The 20,892-nt window shown below is 38.2% G+C and overlaps 1 protein-coding gene across 1 annotated transcript in view; it reads right to left on the bottom strand.

Annotated features, from left to right (window-relative positions):
• C2CD6 (C2 calcium dependent domain containing 6) overlaps positions 1-20,892 on the bottom strand; it is a 133,570-nt gene that overhangs the window by 3,558 nt on the left and 109,120 nt on the right. Inside the window, exons 17-18 of the mRNA XM_060194151.1 lie at positions 8,031-8,105; positions 1,573-5,076 (exon numbers count right to left, since the gene is read on the bottom strand). Coding sequence (XP_060050134.1) covers positions 1,573-5,076; positions 8,031-8,105 — 3,579 coding nt within the window. The remainder of the gene's footprint in view (positions 1-1,572; positions 5,077-8,030; positions 8,106-20,892) is intronic.

Below are 20,892 nucleotides of genomic sequence, written 5' to 3'. Positions count from 1 at the left end.
TTTTCATTCAAAAGTAGAATGATGTATATCACACTATCTATTTAATACCAGGTTTAGAATTTGTGAGTTTTTCCAATCATGGAAAGTGTCTGTTTATATACACTAACAAGGGAAAGCAGAAGTCCAAAAAATTAAGTCCCTTCTACTCATAGATTTTAACTTTGCTTTAAAGTGTTTTGTATATGAAACTGAGCACAGACAATACCATAAACTAGGACCTGGGTTCAAGCCTTGGGGGTGGGGGGTGGGGGTGTAGCTCAAGGACTCTCTATGTGTGTGTCTTTTCCTCCCTCGCCCTCTTTCCTCTCAAGTCCTTTTTCTATCCAAAAATGAAATTTAGCGAAGGTGTTGGTGGTATAGTGGTGAGCATAGCTGCCTTCCAAAAATGAAATTTAAAGAAAGAAAGAAAGAAAGAAAGAAAGAAAGAAAGAAAGAAAGAAAGAAAGAAAGAAAGAAAGACAGACAATGACCACTGGGAGCAGTGAATTCATTGTGCAGGCACCAAACCCCAGTAATAACCCTGGTGGCAATAAAAAAAAAAAAAGGCAAATAAATAGTTTTTGTAGAAAGCCTTGTCGCAGATTTATCTTCCTAGTTATTTCATATAAATATTAAAAACAGATTTGAGATTCCCAAGCTTCTCAGCACGTGATAAAGCAGAGAAGTGGCAGTGAGAAGAGCAGACGTTGAAACTTTGCAGTTAATTTTACAATAGATCTTAACACTTTCATACTCCTATTGTTTAGCAGAACAATACATGCATAACAGGAGTTTTATATCTGTTTACTGAAGCAATGACAACTACGTGATTTTGAAAGGCAAATTGTACTTGTATCTCCACGAAGTGGAAAGCACTGTGTTTCCCTATTACACAACCATTGTCAGTGGCTAGTCCAGTTTGGTGCTTGTAAAACAGTCCTGAGACTGAGGGAGAGTGAAGCACGGCCGGTCTCCAGCCTGTTTTCCATGCATGGGGATCGTGCCTTGGTCAGACTAGTCTACAGAATCTGCACAGAGGAAAGGGTGCCCTGCACTAACTCATGCTGAGAATGGGGTGCCCTTTATTTTATGCAAAAATTATAGTTTGTTAACAGACCTCTGAGTTTGCCTCCAAGGTTATCACTGGGGCTCAGTGCCTGCTCTACAAATCCGCTGACCCTGGCGGCTTTTTTTTTTTTCTTTTCATTTTTATTGGATAGGGCAGATTGAAATTGAAAGAGGAGAGGTGATAGGGAAAGAGATAGAGAGACACCTGTAGACCTGCTCCACGGCTTGTGAAGCTTTCCCCTGCAGGTGGGGAGCCAGGGGCTCCAACCCAAATCCTTGCTGGGTTCCTTGCACTTGGTACTAAGTGTGCTTAACCGGATGCAACACTGCCCAGCTCCAAACTGCATTTTCTAATCAGATGATGTGATCCATGAATGTGAAAACTGTTTAAATTTGAAAGCCTGGATTTCCTGGGGCAATAAGGTCAAACACACACACACACACACACACACACACACACACTCATAAATAATTAACAGAACTTAATGGAGTACAGAAGTAGAAGACTTAAAAAAACATTATTACATGTATAGTTGTTCTTGCAGTCCAATGAAGCATTGTCTTGGGAACAGATTTCTTTAGAACTCTGGTCGAGGGCAGTGCGGTTGGTAATAATCTATCTACCTTATTGAAGGATTTCTTTTGTTTGCCGACATGATCCTTTTCTTTTTGAACTCTAACTTTCAGATTTTCTGTCTTTGACACTTCTGGGAAGAAGGATGGCTTTGAGATCTTTTCAATTTCCCCATATTCATATTTCAGTGGTTGTAATTCAGGGACCTGGGAGTATTTTTCTACACAAGTCTCACTCTGCTTTAAGTGAAGAGTTGGTCTTTCTTTTTTGTTTTGTGCCAATGTTGCTAAACGCTTTTTGTTATTGTTATTATTTCCTTTCAATCTCTGACAATACTGGTCATCTAATTTTGATTTCTCCCCAGATTCTGAATTGAAATGAGTATATGTCTGCCTGGAAGGAGAAGTGACTTTGTTCACATATTCTTCAGCTTCATTTTGCATCTTGCAATTAATGATTTGTGGATATAGTAACAGTACCTCTTCGGGTTTTTCCTTTGTTTCAAGAAACTCTGCTTTACATGTTCTTTCAAAGCAAGCATTTGTGTGAGGTGTTGTTGACTTGTTACCCCAACTATGTGGGTCTTGAATCTCTGTCCGAACAACTAGTTTTTCTGCTTGAGTAAACTGCAAGAAGCCATGTTCTTTTCGTTTCTTCCGTAGCGTGTCTGCAAGATTTTCCAGTGACTTAGCTACTGGAATAGGCTCAGTATTTTTGTTGGAAGAAGTTTGCTCTTTCACTAAGCTGGGTGATTTAGCAGCTTCTGGAGACTGGTATCTTTTACTTTCCCTAGCTGCTGATGGGTCTTTGGAAAAGTAAGCCTTTTCTTCTTTTCTGGTCAGTTCTATTTCTATAAGTCTATCCTCTGGAGCCTTGGTTTTCTGAATGACTTTTGAATTTTCATTTTGCTCTTTTAAATCCTTCTCCATATAATCATCTTCATCTCTGTAAGACAAATCTGGCTTTATGCTTTTTAGAAATGTGGTACTAGAACTGACTAAATTGATAGGCTGGTTGGTCCTTTCTAACTGTCTTTCACTGATTAGTCCTGATCTTGAAAGTTTTTCTATAAAAAGCTGACAGAGGTATTTTCTCAAATTCACTTTTACAGCTGACAGTTCATTTTCTGAAAAAGTTACAAGGTAGTTTTGTAGAGACTTATTTAAAGAATATTTCACATCTATTTCAAGCTTTCTGCCAAAAGTCCCCTTTGAAATATCATGTCCTAATTCGTGAAAAGATATTGAGGCACTTTTAGTTCTTAGAGAAGATATATTTGAGTGCACAGTCTCAGGTTTTCTTTCTTTAAATAAACTACTTCCAGAGAGATTGTTCAAGAAATAGTTTTGGAGAAGTTCAGATAAAAAAGATCTTAATTTTATTTCCAAGTGTTTGTCTATGAAATTATGGCTAAAATTATTTACAAAGGATATGATTTCATTTATAGTTCCTGAATATTTCTCCAGAAAGATCATTTGTCCTTTGGGCTCTGCCTTCTCGTTCATCAAATACAGATTGTGATAGATTTTTGGTAAGTCCTCTTTGGTGATATGTCCCGATTCTGAAAGTCTTTCAACAAGATAATGCTGGATATATTTACTTAATTCAGATTTTACATTTTTTACTTCTGGCTCTGAGAGTTCTTTTAGAAATACACGCAGCTTTGGGCTTAATAGAGGTTTTCTGCCTAGTCTGCCTATGTTGTCAAGACTTTCTTCAATTTCTTCAAGATCTTTTGTACCTAGAAAAGGATGATTAATTAGTGTTTTTAATTCTTTTTCTGGTTGTCTCCTTTCAGGCTGATTGTATTTGAAAAAAACATTAAATATGTTCCGTAAAAAGGATTTTATAATGGCCACATCTGACTCAGTATGTGTATCTGTTACTGAGTCGCTTAAACGTTCTAAAGGAGAACTTCGATATTTTCCTTTTCTACCAAACTGATAAGCACTACTTGGCAAATGTGGTTCTTTATCTGGTGTTGACCGGTACTTGGAATCCTTTGAAGACATATCTTGACTTTTGCCTACAACTTCAACTCTATCCAAAGAAGAAGTGATTTCTCTGGGAATCATGAATATATTCTGCTCTGAAAAATATTTTGAATTGTCCTCTGTGAGACCCCTTGAATTGTCTTCAATGAAAGGTATCTCTGTGCCCGGTAATAAACTCTTGTCTTCTTTATCTAATTCTACCACTTTGATTATCCCAGAGTCTAAAAGAGTATCTACAGGAAATGTCTGTATCATTTGGCTTATGACAGATTTGGCCGGCGGCAATTTTATCTCATCTTTGTTTTCTTCATGGGGAGCTAGACTATTTGAAGATACATTTTCCCAGACTGTGGGTAACTGATGTTGAAAATCCATTTGCATCTCACTCAATTGTCTTACTCCTATCTCTGACAAGATCGGTGCAGTGAATATCTGCTTTAGATCATCGTCATGTGTGAAGCCATTTAAACCTGATTTAGAGCGAGGCACTTCACTTTCTAAATGTTTCTTTTTGAAGCTACTTTTTCTTTTAGTTGGAATATGTACTTCATCAGTCTCTAAACTTTTGTCAGAGATTAGTTCTCTTTCTACCTCTGGAAAAGTTCCTGATCCTTTTCTTGAAAATAAATTTGCAGTTAAATCATTACTGACTTGACTTAAAATGAACTGTGAAATGTCTCTTGCTAAATTCCAGGGAGTTAACTCTTCACTTTTAACTGGTATTTTGTCTTTCAAATCACCAGATAGTTCATCATGAATAAGACGCAGAGAACTACGACTTTTCTCTCTTGCTTCAGTGGCCATAGGAACTTCTAGTTCAGAAAATAATTTATCTGAAAGGTCTTGAAAGTTTTTACTTAAAAGTGACTTGAGAATCAATGACTGTTTAAGTTTTTCTAATTGGGAAGCAAGGCTTACTGATCTTGAGAACTGAAGTGCATTTATATTTCCATTCAATGATGACTCTCTTTCAAGGTCTGGTAAAGACACATTTGGTGGTCTTTCCTTTAACTTAATATCTAACATCTTTACCGGGGTGGCAAAAGGATCCTGGGCAAGCTTAGCTTCCGTGCTTGAAATCTTTGTGGGGGTGACGATAATATTGGGGACTGACTCATTACTGCCTACAGTCTTTGCTGAGGTAGCAGAATCCTGGGCTAATTTACTGTCAGTGGTTGAAGTCTTTTGGGGGATGTCAGTAGTGTCAGGGGCTGACTTATCCTTTGTGTCTAAAGGCTTTATTAAGATGATAGAAGGAGATTTGTCCCTGACTTTAGTAGTGGGTCTTGCAGAGTCTGCATGTGCTGGGTATGGAGGGTCTTGGTCTTCATAGTCTATGGAATCTGTACTTAAATTGATTTTGCATTTGAACATGTCTTCTTGGTTTTTCTTTGCTATGACTGGTGTTTTGGTGTCTATTTTCCTTAGGAAGGGCTCAAAAACATCCTTGATGGTGAAATCCTGGAATAGTAAAAAAGAGAGAGAGATTATTTACCATTTTTGCCATTAATGTAGGCTTTTTAAAAAATAAACAAGGCAAATATTAGATTTCCCCATTACAATCTCCATAAATATTGTCTGAAGACAGACTTAGAGGCACAGGGTCACGCGCCTTCAGTTGAGAGTCTTGGCAGCGATGATGGATTCCATGCAGTCCAAGCATGTCACAATAGAATATTGCTTTTTTAAAAAATTTTATTTTATTGTATTTTTGCCTTCAGGGTTATTGCTGGGGCTTGGTGCCTGCACTCTGAGTCCACTGCTCCTGGAGGCTATTTTTCCCATTTTGTTGCCCTTGTTGTAGTTGTTATTGTTATTGTTGATGTTGTCGTCATTGTTAGAAAGGACAGAGAGAAATGGAGAGAGGAGGGGAAGACAGAGAGGGGGAGAGAAAGACAGACACCTACAGACCTGCTTCACCACCTGTGAAGTGACTCCCCTGCAGGTGAAGAGCCGGGGGTTGAAACTGGGATCCTTACTCCAGTCCTTGCACTTTGCACCCACTGTGCTACCGCCCAGCCCCCTAATCTTGCTTTTTTTGTATGTTGCAATACTGCTGAGTCACCTCTCTAGCTCTATCTATCTATCTATCATCTATCTATCTATCTATCTATCTTTCATCTATCATCTATCTGCCTATCATCTATCTATCTATTTTTTAATGTTATGTTTTGTGAAACAAAGAGATCCGAAAGTACCACTTTCAATACCTATGGAGTTTCATCAGCTTGTGTCTTTGGTGCATTTTGGATTTTGTGGTATGTTATATTACTATGCACCACAGAGACTGTTAAAAGGGAGAGAGCAGCATAATAAAAACTCCATATTTACTCATGAAATATGAGTGTAATACCCACAAGATGTTTTGTAGGTCTTATCAGGTCAGGCTACTCTCTCATTAAATAGTCTTCAAAATGAAGAATTTAATTCAGACTCTTAGTTCATATCATAGAGACATTATCCAGCTGAAACAGAAAGCAAGATGTAGAGGATCAAGAGTACATTATGTAAGGGTTTTGCTGTTTCATCATGGATGATGACTGAACATTTGGTGGTGTGAGTGTGGGACGTACATAGTTGCTGAAGTGAAGAAGTGTACACATGGGGTGCTGGGTAGGGGCACACCTGGTTAAACACACACATAGTGCACAAGGATCTGAGTTCAAGCACCTGGTCCCCACCTGCAGGAGGAAGGCTTCACAAATGGTAAAGCAGGGCTGCAGGTGTCTCTCTGTCTCTTGTCCTCTCTATCTCTCCTTTCCTTCTCAATTTCTCTCTGTTTCTATCCAATAATAAATAATTAAAATGTCAAAAAGGAATTGTACACCTGAAACTATACAGTATTATTAAACCACATTACTTCAATTTTTTAAGCTTAAAAGTATTTATTTACTTATTGTTTATTTTTAGCCAGAGCACTGCTCAGCTCTGGCTTATGGTGGGATAGGGGACTGAACCTGGGACTTTGGCACCTCAGGCATTACAGTTTCTTTGCATATACATTATGCTATCTATCTGCACCCTAACTCAAGGAATTCAAAAAGTACTAGTCACAGATCCAGAACACATATGTAGTTTTTGTTATGGTTTTCTTTCTCCTTTAAAAACACTTATCATTTAGAATGAAGAAAAAAAATGTGTGAAATAATTACCCTGGTATCTACTTTAACTTATTCCAAATTACTTTTTTTTTAATTGCCATCAGGGTTATTGCCACCACTTCCTGCTGTCATCTCCCTCCCCCTTTTATTCTTTCTGTTATTGGATAGGACAGAAGAAAATTGAGAATGAGATAGAGATGGAGAGACAAGCAAGATAGAAATAAAGATAGACAAAAATCACCTTATCAACTTGCTTAGCCACTCACTCATGAGATGTCCCTCATGCAGGTAGGGAGCAGGGGTTCCAACCTGGGTCATTATGCCTGATAAGGTATGCACTCAGGAGTTGGGCGGTAGCGCAGCCAGTTAAGCGCACATGGCGCAAAGTGCAAGGACCAGCTTAAGGATCCCCGTTCCAGCCCCTGGCTCCCCTCCTGCAGGGGAGTCACTTCACAGGTGGTGAAGCAGATCTGCAGGTGTCTGTCTTTCTCTCCCCCTCTCTGTCTTCCCTTCCTCTCTCCATTTCTCTTTGTCCTATCCAACAATGATGACATCAATAACAACAACAGTAACTACAACAATAAAACAACAAGGGGAATAAATAAAATAAATATTTAATAAAAAAGGTATGCACTTAACCAGATGCACTATCACCGAGACCCCTCAAACTGCATTATAACTGGATTTCAAATGCTGCTTGATACCCCAGTGACAACATAAAAAGTCCCTGAAAATTTTTCAGGAATTCAGGTTCCTACATTGTTTCACATTAAGATTCATTAAGTTATAGAGGACCACTGGAAGTGCGTGTGTGTGTGTGTGTGTGTGTGTGTGTGTGTGTGTGTGTGTGTGTGTGTGTGAAAAATAGTCATTAGAAATGTTTCTAGTGAGTAGCTGAGTAATCTGGTTTTGGAATTACTAAACTATATAAAGCATACCAGAGGTGGTTGGGCAGTTGTGCACCTGGTTAAGCACACATAGTATGAAGTGCAGGGACCCATGCGAGGATCCAGGTTCAAGTCCCCAGCTCCCCACCTGCAGGGATGTCACTTCACAAGTGGTGAAGCAGGTCTACAGGTGTCTATCTTTCTCTTTCCCTCTATATCCTTTCCTCTTTTCACAATTTCTCTCTATCCTATCCAATAAAATGGAAAAAATTGTCACCAAGAGCAGTGGATTTGTAGTGCAGCACCAAGCCCCAGTGATAAACCTGCAGGTAAAATAAAATAAAACAAAATAAAAATAAATTACAAGAGAAATATAAAAGAGTACTTGAGAAAAGTTAATATTGACATAAAATAACTTAAGACATACCTGATATTTTGGTTTGAGTTGTATATAGTTTCTTTTACGATATGGAGAGCTGTCTTCTCTTGGCACAAAAGCCACCTTATAACAAAAGGAGTATTAATTTTAGATTACTTTTAGTGCAAAGATAGTTCCTAAAATAATTTTATCTCTCTTCATACTGTAATAGTCATCCTAGTGAATTTGCAGAATCAGAATAATGTACAAATAGTAACTTTAAGCAAACTTAAAAATATAAAAGGAATAGAATTTTCATAACAAATATTAACTTATTTTAAAAGCCTGTGGATTGCTTTAGATAACCAAATGGGACTTCTAGGATGCATGGCCATGGAGAAAGGGAATGGATCAGGTCTACCAAAAACCAACAAATAACTACAACCATAGATCTTAACAAAATCCATTAACTACAACTGAGACATCTGTAGCCTCAGGAGGGTGAACTTGTAGAAGGTCGGGGTGAGAAGGGGCACAGGACTGAAGCCCAACACAGGAAGTTAGCACTCCTGGCAGCATGGCACAGCACAGCATGGCACAGCACAGAACCATTTTGCCTCCATGCACAGCAAGCAGTTAAAGCAGCACACAGTTCCAGCAGTGAGAGAAGGGAACTTACACCTTCAGGGTTACTGCTAAGGCTTAGTACCCGCATTACTCATCCACTGCTCCTCGTGGCCAATTTTTTCTTTCTTTTTTTTTTCAAGTGGATTGGACAGAGAAAAATTGAGAGGAGAAGGAGATAGAGAGGAAGAGCAGACCCTCCTTCAGGTGGGGAGCATGGGAGGTTTGAACCCAAATCCTTGCACAGGTCCTGGTGCTTAATACTAATATGCTTAATTGAATGCACTACCACTGGACCCCTGACCTTTCAATCTTTGACTCGGGTTCTAGCCTCTGAAACTCAGACAAGGACACACCAAAAAAAGGGGAGAAAGAAAAGGGTGCATTTGATACCATAAGAAAGCCCAACCCAGCCCCCACCCTTTCCACTGTGAAAAATATAAACAAAGGGAATTCTAGAGATCAAAACAATAACACCATCTGCTGGCCAGCAATAAACAACACAATAAATGTGTAAACAGAAAAATACTAGAACTAAACAGCAAACCATGCCACATCAGTCAGATAGAAATGAAACAAAGGGACTCCAAGAAATTATAGATGTAGAGACTATCAGAGAAAGACTACAGAAAGCTCATTATGAAGACTCTCCAAGAATCTATGCATAGTATGGAGAAACAGACTCAAGAGTTGAAGGAGTATTTCACCAAGGAATTAAGAAACACAAAAGAAGAGCTCAGAACACAGTTCTCTATGGAGCTAGAAAGCATGAAAGAAGAACTTCAATCAGAAATCACTTAGTTATTTGGACAGCATGAAAGAAAAACTTCAAACAGAGCTGCAAGAAGTGAAAGACAGTGGTCCGGGAGGTGGCGCAGTGGATAAAGCATTGGACTCTCCAGCATGAGGTTCTGGGTTCAATCCCCAGCAACACATGTACCAGAGTGATGTCTGGCTCTTTCTCTCTCCTCCTATGTTTCTCATTAATAAATTTAAAAAATCTTAAAAAAAAAGAAGTGAAAGACACTAGTTCAAGCTCAGGTAGACAGCTTAGGAAGTAGAATCACCATGCAGAAAGAATAATTTCAAATGTAGAAGATATAATTAGTCCATTCTTTCAGTTTAAAGATTAAGGAGTTGAAAGGTTTAGAAAGAATGAAGCAACTCACTGTGAAACTGCACACTCCATCAAAAGCTTGAATGTAGGAGTGATAGGAATATCTGAGGATGAGGACAGGGTCAAAGGATCAAAGATCATTTTCAGAGAAATTTTGCTGAGAGTTTTCCTTATTTAGGCAATCCTCAGAACACACTTACTCAAGAGTAGAATGCACACCCAGGAACATGAATGCAAAATGACCAACACCAAGGTGAGTTATTGTAAAACTATTGATAGAGAATTTCCAAAATTTTATCCTCATATGATTGTGGTGTGTTTGTAAGAAGGCCTCCACATAGAAAAGAATCACTGAGAATAAAGAGTTAAGAATGTGTAGAATGACTAAGTGCAGAAACTTTGACACAGTCGTTGTGTAAAAGTAAAAGGTCAAAATAAGTGAAAACAAAATTGAGATGATGAAGATCAGACTGAACTTTTACTGGAAGGTCCCAACTCAGAGCAGAGAGCCAAGAAAGTCAGATGTTTGACATAGAAAAAGCAACTGTTGCACCAATCACAGACAAAGAAATTGAAACCGTTATTAAGAATCTCCCCAACAACAAAAGTCCTGGACCAGATGGCTTCACAAACGAATTCTACAAAACTTTCAGGAAACAGTTAATACCCATACTTCTTAAGCTATTCCATAAGATTGAAGAAACAGGAATACTCCCTTCCACCTTCTATGAAGCCAACATCACCCTGATACCAAAAGCTGATAGGGACAGAACAAAAAAGGAAAACTACAGACCAATATCTCTGATGAACATAGATGCCAAAATATTAAACAAGATCTTGGCCAACCGGATACAGCAACATATCAAAAAGATTGTTCATCATGACCAAGTGGGATTCATCCCAGGAATGCAAGGCTGGTTCAACATCCGTAAGTCAATCAATGTCACTCACCACATCAATAAAAGCAAAGCCAAAAACCACATGATTATCTCAATAGATGCAGAGAAAGCCTTTGACAAAATCCAACACCCGTTCATGCTCAAAACTACAAAAAAATGGGAATAGATGGGAAATTCCTCAAGATAGTGGAGTTTATATATAGCAAACCTACAGCCAACATCATACTCAATGGACAGAAGCTGAAAGCATTCCCCCTCAGATCGGGGACTAGACAGGGCTGTCCACTGTCACCGTTACTCTTCAACATAGTATTGGAAGTTCTTGCCATAGCAATCAGGCAAGAGAAAGAAATCAAAGGAATACAGACTGGAAGGGAAGAAGTCAAGCTCTCACTATTTGCAGATGATATGATAGTATACTTAGAAAGACCTAAAGAATCCAGCAGAAAATTACTGGAAGTTATTAGGCAATATAGCAAGGTATCAGGCTACAAAATCAATGTACAAAAATCAGTGGCATTTCTTTATGCAAATACTAAATCTGAAGAAGAAGACATCCAGAAATCACTCCCATTTACTGTTTCAGCAAAATCAATCAAATACCTAGGAATAAAGTTGACCAAAGAAGTGAAAGACTTGTAAGCTGAAAACTATGAGTCGCTACTCAAGGAAATAGAAACTGATACCAAGAAATGGAAAGATATCCCATGCTCATGGATTGGAAGAATAAATATCATCAAAATGAATATTCTCCCCAGAGCCATATACAAATTTAATGCACTACCCATCAAAGTTCCACCAAGCTTCTTTAAGAGAATAGAACAAACACTACAATCATTTATCTGGAACCTGAAAACACCTAGAATTGCCAAAACCATCTTGAGGAAAAGAAACAGAAATGGAGGCATCACACGCCCAGACCTTAAACTATATTATAAAGCCATCATCATCAAAACAGCATGGTACTGGAACAAAAATAGGCACACAGACCAGTGGAACAGAATTGAAAGCCCAGAAATAAATCCCAACACCTATGGGCACCTAATCTTTGATAAGGGGTCCCAAAGGATTAAATGGAAAAAGGAGGCTCTCTTCAATAAATGGTGCTGGGAAAACTGGGTTGTAACATGCAGAAGAATGAAATTGAACCACTTTATCTCACCAGAAACAAAAATCAACTCCAAATGGATCAAAGACCTAGATGTCAGACCAGAAACAATCAAATACTTAGAGGAAAACATTGGTAAAACACTTTCCCACCTACACCTCAAGGACATCTTTGATGAATCAAACCCAATTGCAAGGAAGACTAAAGCAGAAACAAACCAATGGGACTACATCAAATTGAAAAGCTTCTGCACATCCAAAGAAAATATTAAACAAACAGAGACACCCCTCACAGAATGGGAGAAGATCTTCACATGCCTTACATCAGACAAGAAACTAATCACCAAAATATATAAAGAGCTCAGCAAACTTAGCACCAAAAAAGCAAATGACCCCATCCAAAAATGGGCAGAGGATATGAACAAAACATTCACCTCAGAGGAGATCCAAAAGGCTAACAAACATATGAAAAACTGCTCTAGGTCACTGATTGTCAGAGAAATGCAAATTAAGACAACACTAAGATATCACCTCACTCCTGTAAGAATGGCATACATCAAAAAGGACAGCAGCAACAAATGCTGGAGAGGATGTGAGGACAGAGGAACCCTTTTACACTGCTGCTGGGAATGTAAATTGGTACAGCCTCTGTGGAGAGCAGTCTGGAAAACTCTTAGAAGGCTAGACATGGACCTTCCATATGATCCAGTAATTCCTCTCCTGGGCTTATACCCCAAGGATTCCATAACACCCAACCAAAAAGAGGTGTGTACTCCTATGTTCATAGCAGCACAATTCATAATAGCTAAAACCTGGAAGCAACCCAGGTGCCCAACAACAGATGAGTGGCTGAGAAAGCTGTGGTATATATACACAATGGAATACTATGCAGCTATCAAGAAGAATGAACCCACTTTCTCTGACCCATCTTGGACAGAGCTAGAAGGAATTATGTTAAGTGAACTAAGTCAGAAAGATAAAGATGAGTATGGGATGATCCCACTCATCAACAGAAGTTGAGTAAGAAGATCTGAAAGGGAAACTAAAAGCAGGACCTGATCAAATTGTAAGTAGGGCACCAAAGTAAAAACCCTGTGGTGAGGGGTAGACATGCAGCTTCCTGGGCCAGTGGGGGGTGGGAGTGGGTGGGAGGGATGGGTCACAGTCTTTTGGTGGTGGGAATGGTGTTTATGTACACTCCTAGCAAAATGTAGACATATAAATCAGTAGTTAATTAATATGAGAGGGGGAAAATCAGTTGTATGTCTCAAAAGTTTCTCAAAAGAAAAACTGAATCTTTTTAATATATAGGCTGTGTATTTGATATGCAGACTCTCTCAAAAGCTTAGACCAAGTAGATTAGAAGCATCCAATAGCACAGCTATATACAAGATACTGGATACTGTACAGCAAACCCTAACAAAAGGACTTTTCAAAGTTAACCCAATTAAAAATAATGTGATAACATTAACTATCCATTGTCTTTTTGAACCCTAAGACAGCAGGAACCTCACATCTCCACTATAGAAACCCTACTTCCCCCAGTCCTGGAACCCTTGGATAGGGCCCACTTTCCCGTATGCGTCTCCCAATCCATACCAAATAATATTGCATCCGCCGATCACAACCTAACCAACGCAACGATTGCCACCTCAACATGCTTCACCTCAGACTGTGTCCAGAGACTTCACGTGTGGAATGACAACCCTTCAGCTTCATTACTCGGGTGAGACCTTTCCTTTCATAGTACACTCTAATTCCATCTCAGGTGGTTCACTTTCTAAGAAAGTCTCAAAACCTAGATATACATCAGTTTCTGTGAGAGAGAGCTTATGTTCACACGAATCCATAAACTACTGCAAAATATATACCTGAAAGCAGAAGTACACTAGAGTTTGCAGTGAGTACCTCCCTAACACTTCCTCTCCACTATTCCAAGCTTTGGGTCCATGATTGCTCAACAATTTGTTTGGCTTCGTATGTTAACTCTCTTTTCAATCACCAGGTTCCAGATGCCACCAGGATGCTGGCCAGGCTTCCCTGGATTGAAGACCCCACCAATGTGTCCTGGAGCTCAGCTTCCCCAGAGACACACCCTACTAGGGAAAGAGAGAGGCAGACTGGGAGTATGGACCGACCAGTCAATGCCCATGTTCAGCGGGGAAGCAATTACAGAAGCCAGACCTTCTACCTTCTGCAACCCTCAATGACCCTGGGTCCATGCTCCCAGAGGGCTAGAGAATGGGAAAGCTATCAGGGGAGGGGGTGGGTTATGGAGATTGGGTGGTGGGAATTGTATGGAGTTCTACCCCTCCTACCTTATGGTTTTGTTCATTAATCCTTTCTTAAATAAAAAAAAAAGGAAAGAAAAAGCAACTGTGCCAACTTGTATTTATAGTAGTAACCAAGGTTACTGCCATATTTTGTCTTTAATTATTTATCATATCACCTTCTGTAACCCTGGCTAGCTTCTGTCCCCGTAAAAGGTACCCCTCACCCTAGTGGTATATCTTATGCTGAAGCTTAACTTTCCCAGACACAGCTATGCAACAAAGATAACAAGTAACCAAAACAGTAATTAAGGCAACCAGACCCTGAGCAATGGGTAAAAAGTCTCAACCCCTTAACCTTGCAGCTCCTGCTTCTGTAATGATAATTTTTGCTCTCAAGCTTGCACCCCTATATAACTTGTCTCTTTGTTCAAGGCTGGAGTTCTCAGAAAGATCTGAACTCTTGGCCCATGCATAATAAATTTCCTTTCTCCCTTCACCCACCTTGGATTCAATCTTCTTGATTTATAGCAGATTTCCTTAATACTATTAAAACTCAGTGACAAGGAAAAAAATTTGCAGGCTGTTAGGGAAAGGAAAGTAGTTACATACAAAGGTAGTGTTGTTAGGCTTTCATCAGATTTCTCTTTACAAATCCTAGCGGCAAGGAGGGAGTAGAATGACATATTCAAAATACTAAAAGAGAGGGAATTCCAGGCATAAATTTTGTATCATGCAAAATTATCCTTCAAATATGGGGAAAATTAAAGGACCAGTGTAAGCATCCCAGTTTGAGCTCCTGGCTCCCCACCTGAAAGGAGGTCATTTCACAAGTGGTGAAGCAGGTCTGCAGGTGTGTCTATCTTTCTCTTCTCCTCGCTAAATTTCTCTGACCTATCCAGTAAAATGGAATATATAGTCACTAGGAGCAGTAGATTCATAATGCCAGCACCAAACCCCAGCAATAACCCTGGAGACAAAAAAAAAAAAAAAGAATTATAATTCTTTCTCCCTATCTTCTGCTGCCCTCTCAATTTCTCTCTGTTCTATCCAAAAGGGGGAAAAAAAAGTTAAAGATCTTCTCAAATATTCCAAAGCTAAAGGAATTTGGCATAATCTACCTCACCTTAAAAGAATTCCTGAATAGAGTTCCACAAGAAAGGAGGAAGCAAAGGAATACATGTTCTAAATGAGGTGAACAGCAGTAGACTAGAATGAAGAACACAATAAAAATAAGAAAGAATGATAAAGCAGGAAAGGGAGAGGAATTAAAAGACAAAAAAGTTCTGTCAAATGTTCATTAATCAAAATCAACTTAAAACAGACTTTTTTTTTAAAGATACACAATGTTAGTTATCATACTTATGGTAACCACAATACAAAACAAAGAACAGAGATTTATAGAAAGTACAAGAAAAATCAGTAGGAACTCATCACAGAAACTCATCCATACAAAAGAACAGAAAGAAACAAATGGGCAAAGAGTCAACATCATAAAACAAACTGAAAATAAAAATCAGAATTGACATAAGCAAACCACATATATCATTAATCACCCTAAATGTGAATGGCCAAAGTCACCTGTCAAGAGAGTCAGAGTAGCTAAATGGATTAAAGAACAGGATCTATCCATTATATGTCTTCAGGAAACACACAGTCAAAGAAAAAGACAAATGGAAACTTAATGTAAGAGGATGGAGCAATATATTCCAAGCTAATAGTTCACAAAAAAGGGCAAGAACAGCTTTTCTGTTCTCTGATAAAATAAACTTTCAGGTAAAGAAAGTAAGTGGAGACAGAAGGAGATACTACAAAATGATCAAAGGATTATTCCAACAAAAAGACATAACCATCATAAATATGTATGCCCCAAACTCAGGTGTACCCAAATATATAAAGCAAATACTTACTGAAAGTAAAGGAGACATTGACAGCAACACAATAATAGTAGAAGATTTAACACGCCACTCACAGCAAGAGACAGATCATCTGGACAAAAAATCAATAGGAAATAGCAGTCTTAAATGAAACCATAGATGAAATGGACCTAATATATATATAACTTTCCATCCCAAAAGAAATTAATATATATTCTTCTCAAGTACACATGGAACATTCACAAGGATTGACCATATGCTGGGCCACAATGGCAGCCTAAATCAATATGTAAATATTAAAATTATAAAATATGTCTTCTCAGACCATGATAGCATGAAACTAGAAATCATCCAAAAAGGAAAAGAAATTGCCCCAAAGTCTGGAGACTAAACAACATGCTTTTGGGTCACTGAAGAGATAAAAAAGAAATTAAGAATTGCCTAAATACCAGTGAAAATGAAGAAACCAGCTACTAGGCCCTTTGAGATGTAGAAAAGCAGTCCTGAGAAGGAAGTTCATAGCATTACAGGCCCACGTTAATAATGAGGAGAAATCACTAGTAGACCATCTAACAACCCATCTGAACCAACTAGAAGTGGAGGAACAAAGACAACCAGCAGTCAGCAGGAGTCAGGAAATAGTTAAAGCAGAAGTCAATAAAATGAAAACAAAAAGATCATTAGGAAGATTAATGAAACCAGGAGTTGGTTCTTTGAAAGAATAAATAAAACAGATAAACCACTCGCTACACTCACTAAGAGAAAAACAGAGAAATCTATGGTAAAATCTCTCAGAAATGAGAGAAAATATTACAACAGATAAGGTAGAAATACAAAGGATCATGCAAGACTACTGTGGACCTCTGTATGGAATTAAATTTGACAATTTAGAAGAAATGGACACATCCTTAGAATCATACCATGACACAAGAGGAAGGAGTTGAACATAACAGGCCAATCACTAGTAAAGAAATTGAAACAGTAATCAAAAGCTTCCTCAAGAACAAAAGCCCAGCTCTGGATGGCTATACTAATGAATGTTATAAAACTTTCAAAGACGAGGGCTGGGCGGTAATGCAGCGGGTTAAGCGCATGTGGCACAAAGCACAAGGACTGGAGTAAGGATCATGGTTCGAGCCCCCGGCTCCCCACCTGCAGGGGAGTCGCTTCACAGGTGGTGAAGCAGGTCTGCAGGTGTCTGTCTTTCTCTCTCCTTCTCTGTCTTCCCCTCCTCTCCATTTCTCTCTGCCCTATCCAACAACAACTACAGCAACAATAAAATGACAACAAGGGCAACAGAAGGGAAAATAAAAAAAAAAAATAAGAAGATGCATACTTGCTTAAAAAAAAAAGATCATCCTCTGCGATCTTTAAAAAAAAAAAAACATTCAAAGATGAATTAACACCCATCCTCCTCAAACTCTTCCAGAAAATAAAGGAAGAGGAAACACTCCCAAACATATTTTATAAGGCTAACATCACCCTGAGACCCAAATCTTGAAAGGACTCCAAAAACAAAACAAAAAACAACAACAATAACCTATATACTTACCTATATCCCTGAGGAACATGAATGCAAAGATCCTCAACAAAATTTTGGAAAAATAGAACCCAACAACATATTAAGAGAATAATCCACCAAGACCAAGTAGGACCCACTCCTCAGAAACAGGAATGATTCCACACCTGCAGATCAATCAATGTAATATACTATATCAACAAAAAGAAAGATAAAAATCAGGAGTCGGGCAGTAGCACAGTGGGCTAAGCGCAGATGGCACAAAGTGCAAGGACCTGCGTAAGGATCCCAGTTTGAGTCCCCGGCTCCCCACCTGCAGGAGAGTTGCTTCACAAGAGGTGAAGCAGGTCTGCAAGTGTCTATCTCTCCCCCTCTCTGTCTTCCCCTCCTCTCTCCATTTCTCTCTGTCCTATCCAACAATGACAACATCAATAACAATAACAATAGTATCTACAACAATAAAACAACAAGGGCAACAAAAGGGAATAAATAAATATTTTAAAAAGATAGATAAAAATCACTTGATTTTATTAATTGATGCAGAAAAAGCATTTCACAAAGTTTGACACCTATTTATGATAAAGGCCCTCAAGAAACTGAGAGTGGAAGGAAAATTCCTCAACATAATAAAGACTATATATGACAAACTCATGGCTAACATCATAGTCAACGGGGGAAAAATTGAAAGCTTTTCCCCTAAAATCAGGAACTAGACAAAGATGCCCACTCTCACCACTTCTATTTAACATAGTCCTCAAAGTCCTTGCCATTGCAATCAGGCAAGAAAGAAATATCAAAGGAATCCAAATTGGAAAGAATGAAATTAAATTGTCATTATTTGCAGATGATATGTTGATATACCTAGTGGACCTCAGGAACTCTGCCAAGAAACTCCTGTAAATCATCAATAAGTTCAGTAAAGTAGCAGGTTACAAAGTCAATACCCACAAACACAAGACATTTCTCTACACAAAAGATAGGCTAGAGGAAATGAAACTTAAGGAAGCAATCCCATTTACAACTGAATCCCCAAAGATAAAATATTTAGGAATAAATCTAACAAAAGATGTGAAGAACCTTTTCAAGGAAAATTATAAGACATTGTTATAAGAAATAGAGGATGACACAAAGAAATGGGAGAACATTCCCTGTTCTTGGACTGAAAGAATAAATATCATTAAAATGGCAATTCTGCCAAAAGCAATCTATAGATTCAGTGTAATCTCTATTAAAATCCCAATGACATTTTTCAAGGCAATTGAACAGTTCATTCAAAAATTCGTGTGGAACTTAAAAAAAACAAAAACCCACAAATAGCAAAGGCACTCCTAAGGAAAAGAAAAATGGAGACATCACAATACCTGACTTCAGGTTATACTACAAATCAGTCATAGTTAAAACAGTGTGATACTGGGGAAAAAAATGGACATACGGACCAATGTAATAGGACAGAGAATCCAGAACTTAACTCACACATAGAAAGGCACATCATATATGACAAAGGGGCCAGATCTGCCCACTGGGGAAAAGGTCTCTTTAACAAGTAAGTGGTGTTGGCAGAACTGGACAACAACATGTAGAAAAAACTTCACCACCAATTAACACTATACACCAAAATTAGCTCAAAATGGATCAAAGATCTGGACATTAGACTTGAAAGTACAAAATACATAGAAGAACATATCAGTGAAACATTTCATGACATTATCAATAAAGATATATTTGGAGACTTTACACCATGGACACGGGAAACAAAAACAAAATTGCACAAATTTGACTAACAAACCCCCAACTAATGTGATTATGTATTGCTATTTTAAACTCTTTCAAAGACTATGAGGAATCCTTTGCATTCTGTTTAAGCTCCTCATTTCTCTTAGACCTGAAACCTTTAGGACTATACCCAGAATTCTATGGGGGGGGGGGGTAGGAGTGGGTGGGCACAGACCTTTGGTAGTGGGAAAGGTGTGAAATTATAATCTTATTAATTTATAATCTCATAAATCACTACTGATATTGATATGAATGTCAGGGGGAAAAACGGATTTAATACTTCAAGTTCTCTAACTGCCTAGACATAGCTCTAAGTATAAATATTTGCTTTAACCTAAGTAATATTTCAGATTTGTAAGATGATCAAACTCTAACACAGGGCTTAAATTGTTCCAGAACCTCTAAAAATATATCTGTATATACAGTTTTTTTAAAAAAAAAATATCTGTTAACTACAATTTTAGACCAGATAGATCAATACCACTTGGCCCTGTCAGTATCTAAAATATGGAGACTTCCAGATACCATAAAGGACACAGCATATTACTATAAATGCTAAATATTGGATTTTCATAGAAAACAAACCCCAACTAATGTGGTTATGATAATAATAAATAACTATTGCTATTTTAAACTCTTTCTAAGACTACAAGGAATCTTTTGCATTCTCTTTAAGTTCCTCATCTCTCCTAGGCCTGAAACCTTTATACACAGAATTCTTAATATTTCTTCTCTCTGATTCCTTACTGCCATACTACCTTTGTTGACCTCAACCAAATCAATGCTACTAGTGCTGTCATACTGAATTCTTACTGTGCATTGTAGCCAGAGATATAACAAGCCTGAGATGTCAACCTCCCAACTCCTCAAATCTGGTGAGATCTTTCCTAACGTGGGACTATCTAGTTCTACTTTAGATGACACACCATCTATCAAAGTAGAAGTATACTTTAGATACAAGTGTACATATATTAATAAGCAAGGGGCAATCATATAACTCAAAGTAAAAGTGCTTAATAGATCACTGTGATAGGACTTAGACTTAAGCCTGGAATCCTAGAAGATGTGCCAAAAGAAGGCATTGTAAATTCTCTAATTGATCAGATTTAGACCAAATTAGCTTGGCAATCTAGCAGAAAGGTCCAAAGAAAACAGATCCTTAAAGCCTAATTCTTGTTGGGAACAACAAATGGCACTCAATGCTTAAACAACTGGGAGAAAGTCTACAGTCCTCAGATAAAGAGAGGACTAGAAAAGTTAGATTCTTTTTGGTGAATATCATACCAACTCATCATCTGGGGCCCTAGTCAGGGAATCCTTCCAAGTGGATCGAGGACATGGATGTTAGATCAGAAACTATCAGATGCTTAGAGGAAAATATTGGCAGAACTCTTTCTCACATAAATTTTAAAGACACCTTCAATGAAATTAATCCATTTAACAAAGAAGACTAAAGACAGCATAAACCTATGGAACCACAACAAATTAAAAATCTTCTGCATGGCAAAGGAAACCACTACCCAAACCAAGGGACCCCTCACAGAATGGGAGATCTTTAAATGCCATACATCAGACAAGAGTTTAAAAACCAAAATATATAAAGAGCTTGCCAAACTCTATCACAAAACAAATAACTGCATCCAAAAATGGGGAGAGGACATGAACAGAATATTCACCACAGAAGAGAGTCAAAAGGCCAAGTAACACACGAAAAAATGCTCCAAGTCTTTGATTGTCAGAGAAAT

The sequence above is a fragment of the Erinaceus europaeus genome, chromosome 7, assembly GCF_950295315.1.
Source record: "Erinaceus europaeus chromosome 7, mEriEur2.1, whole genome shotgun sequence".
Taxonomy (NCBI): Eukaryota; Metazoa; Chordata; class Mammalia; order Eulipotyphla; family Erinaceidae; genus Erinaceus; species Erinaceus europaeus.
This window is presented reverse-complemented; position numbering and strand designations above follow the sequence as displayed.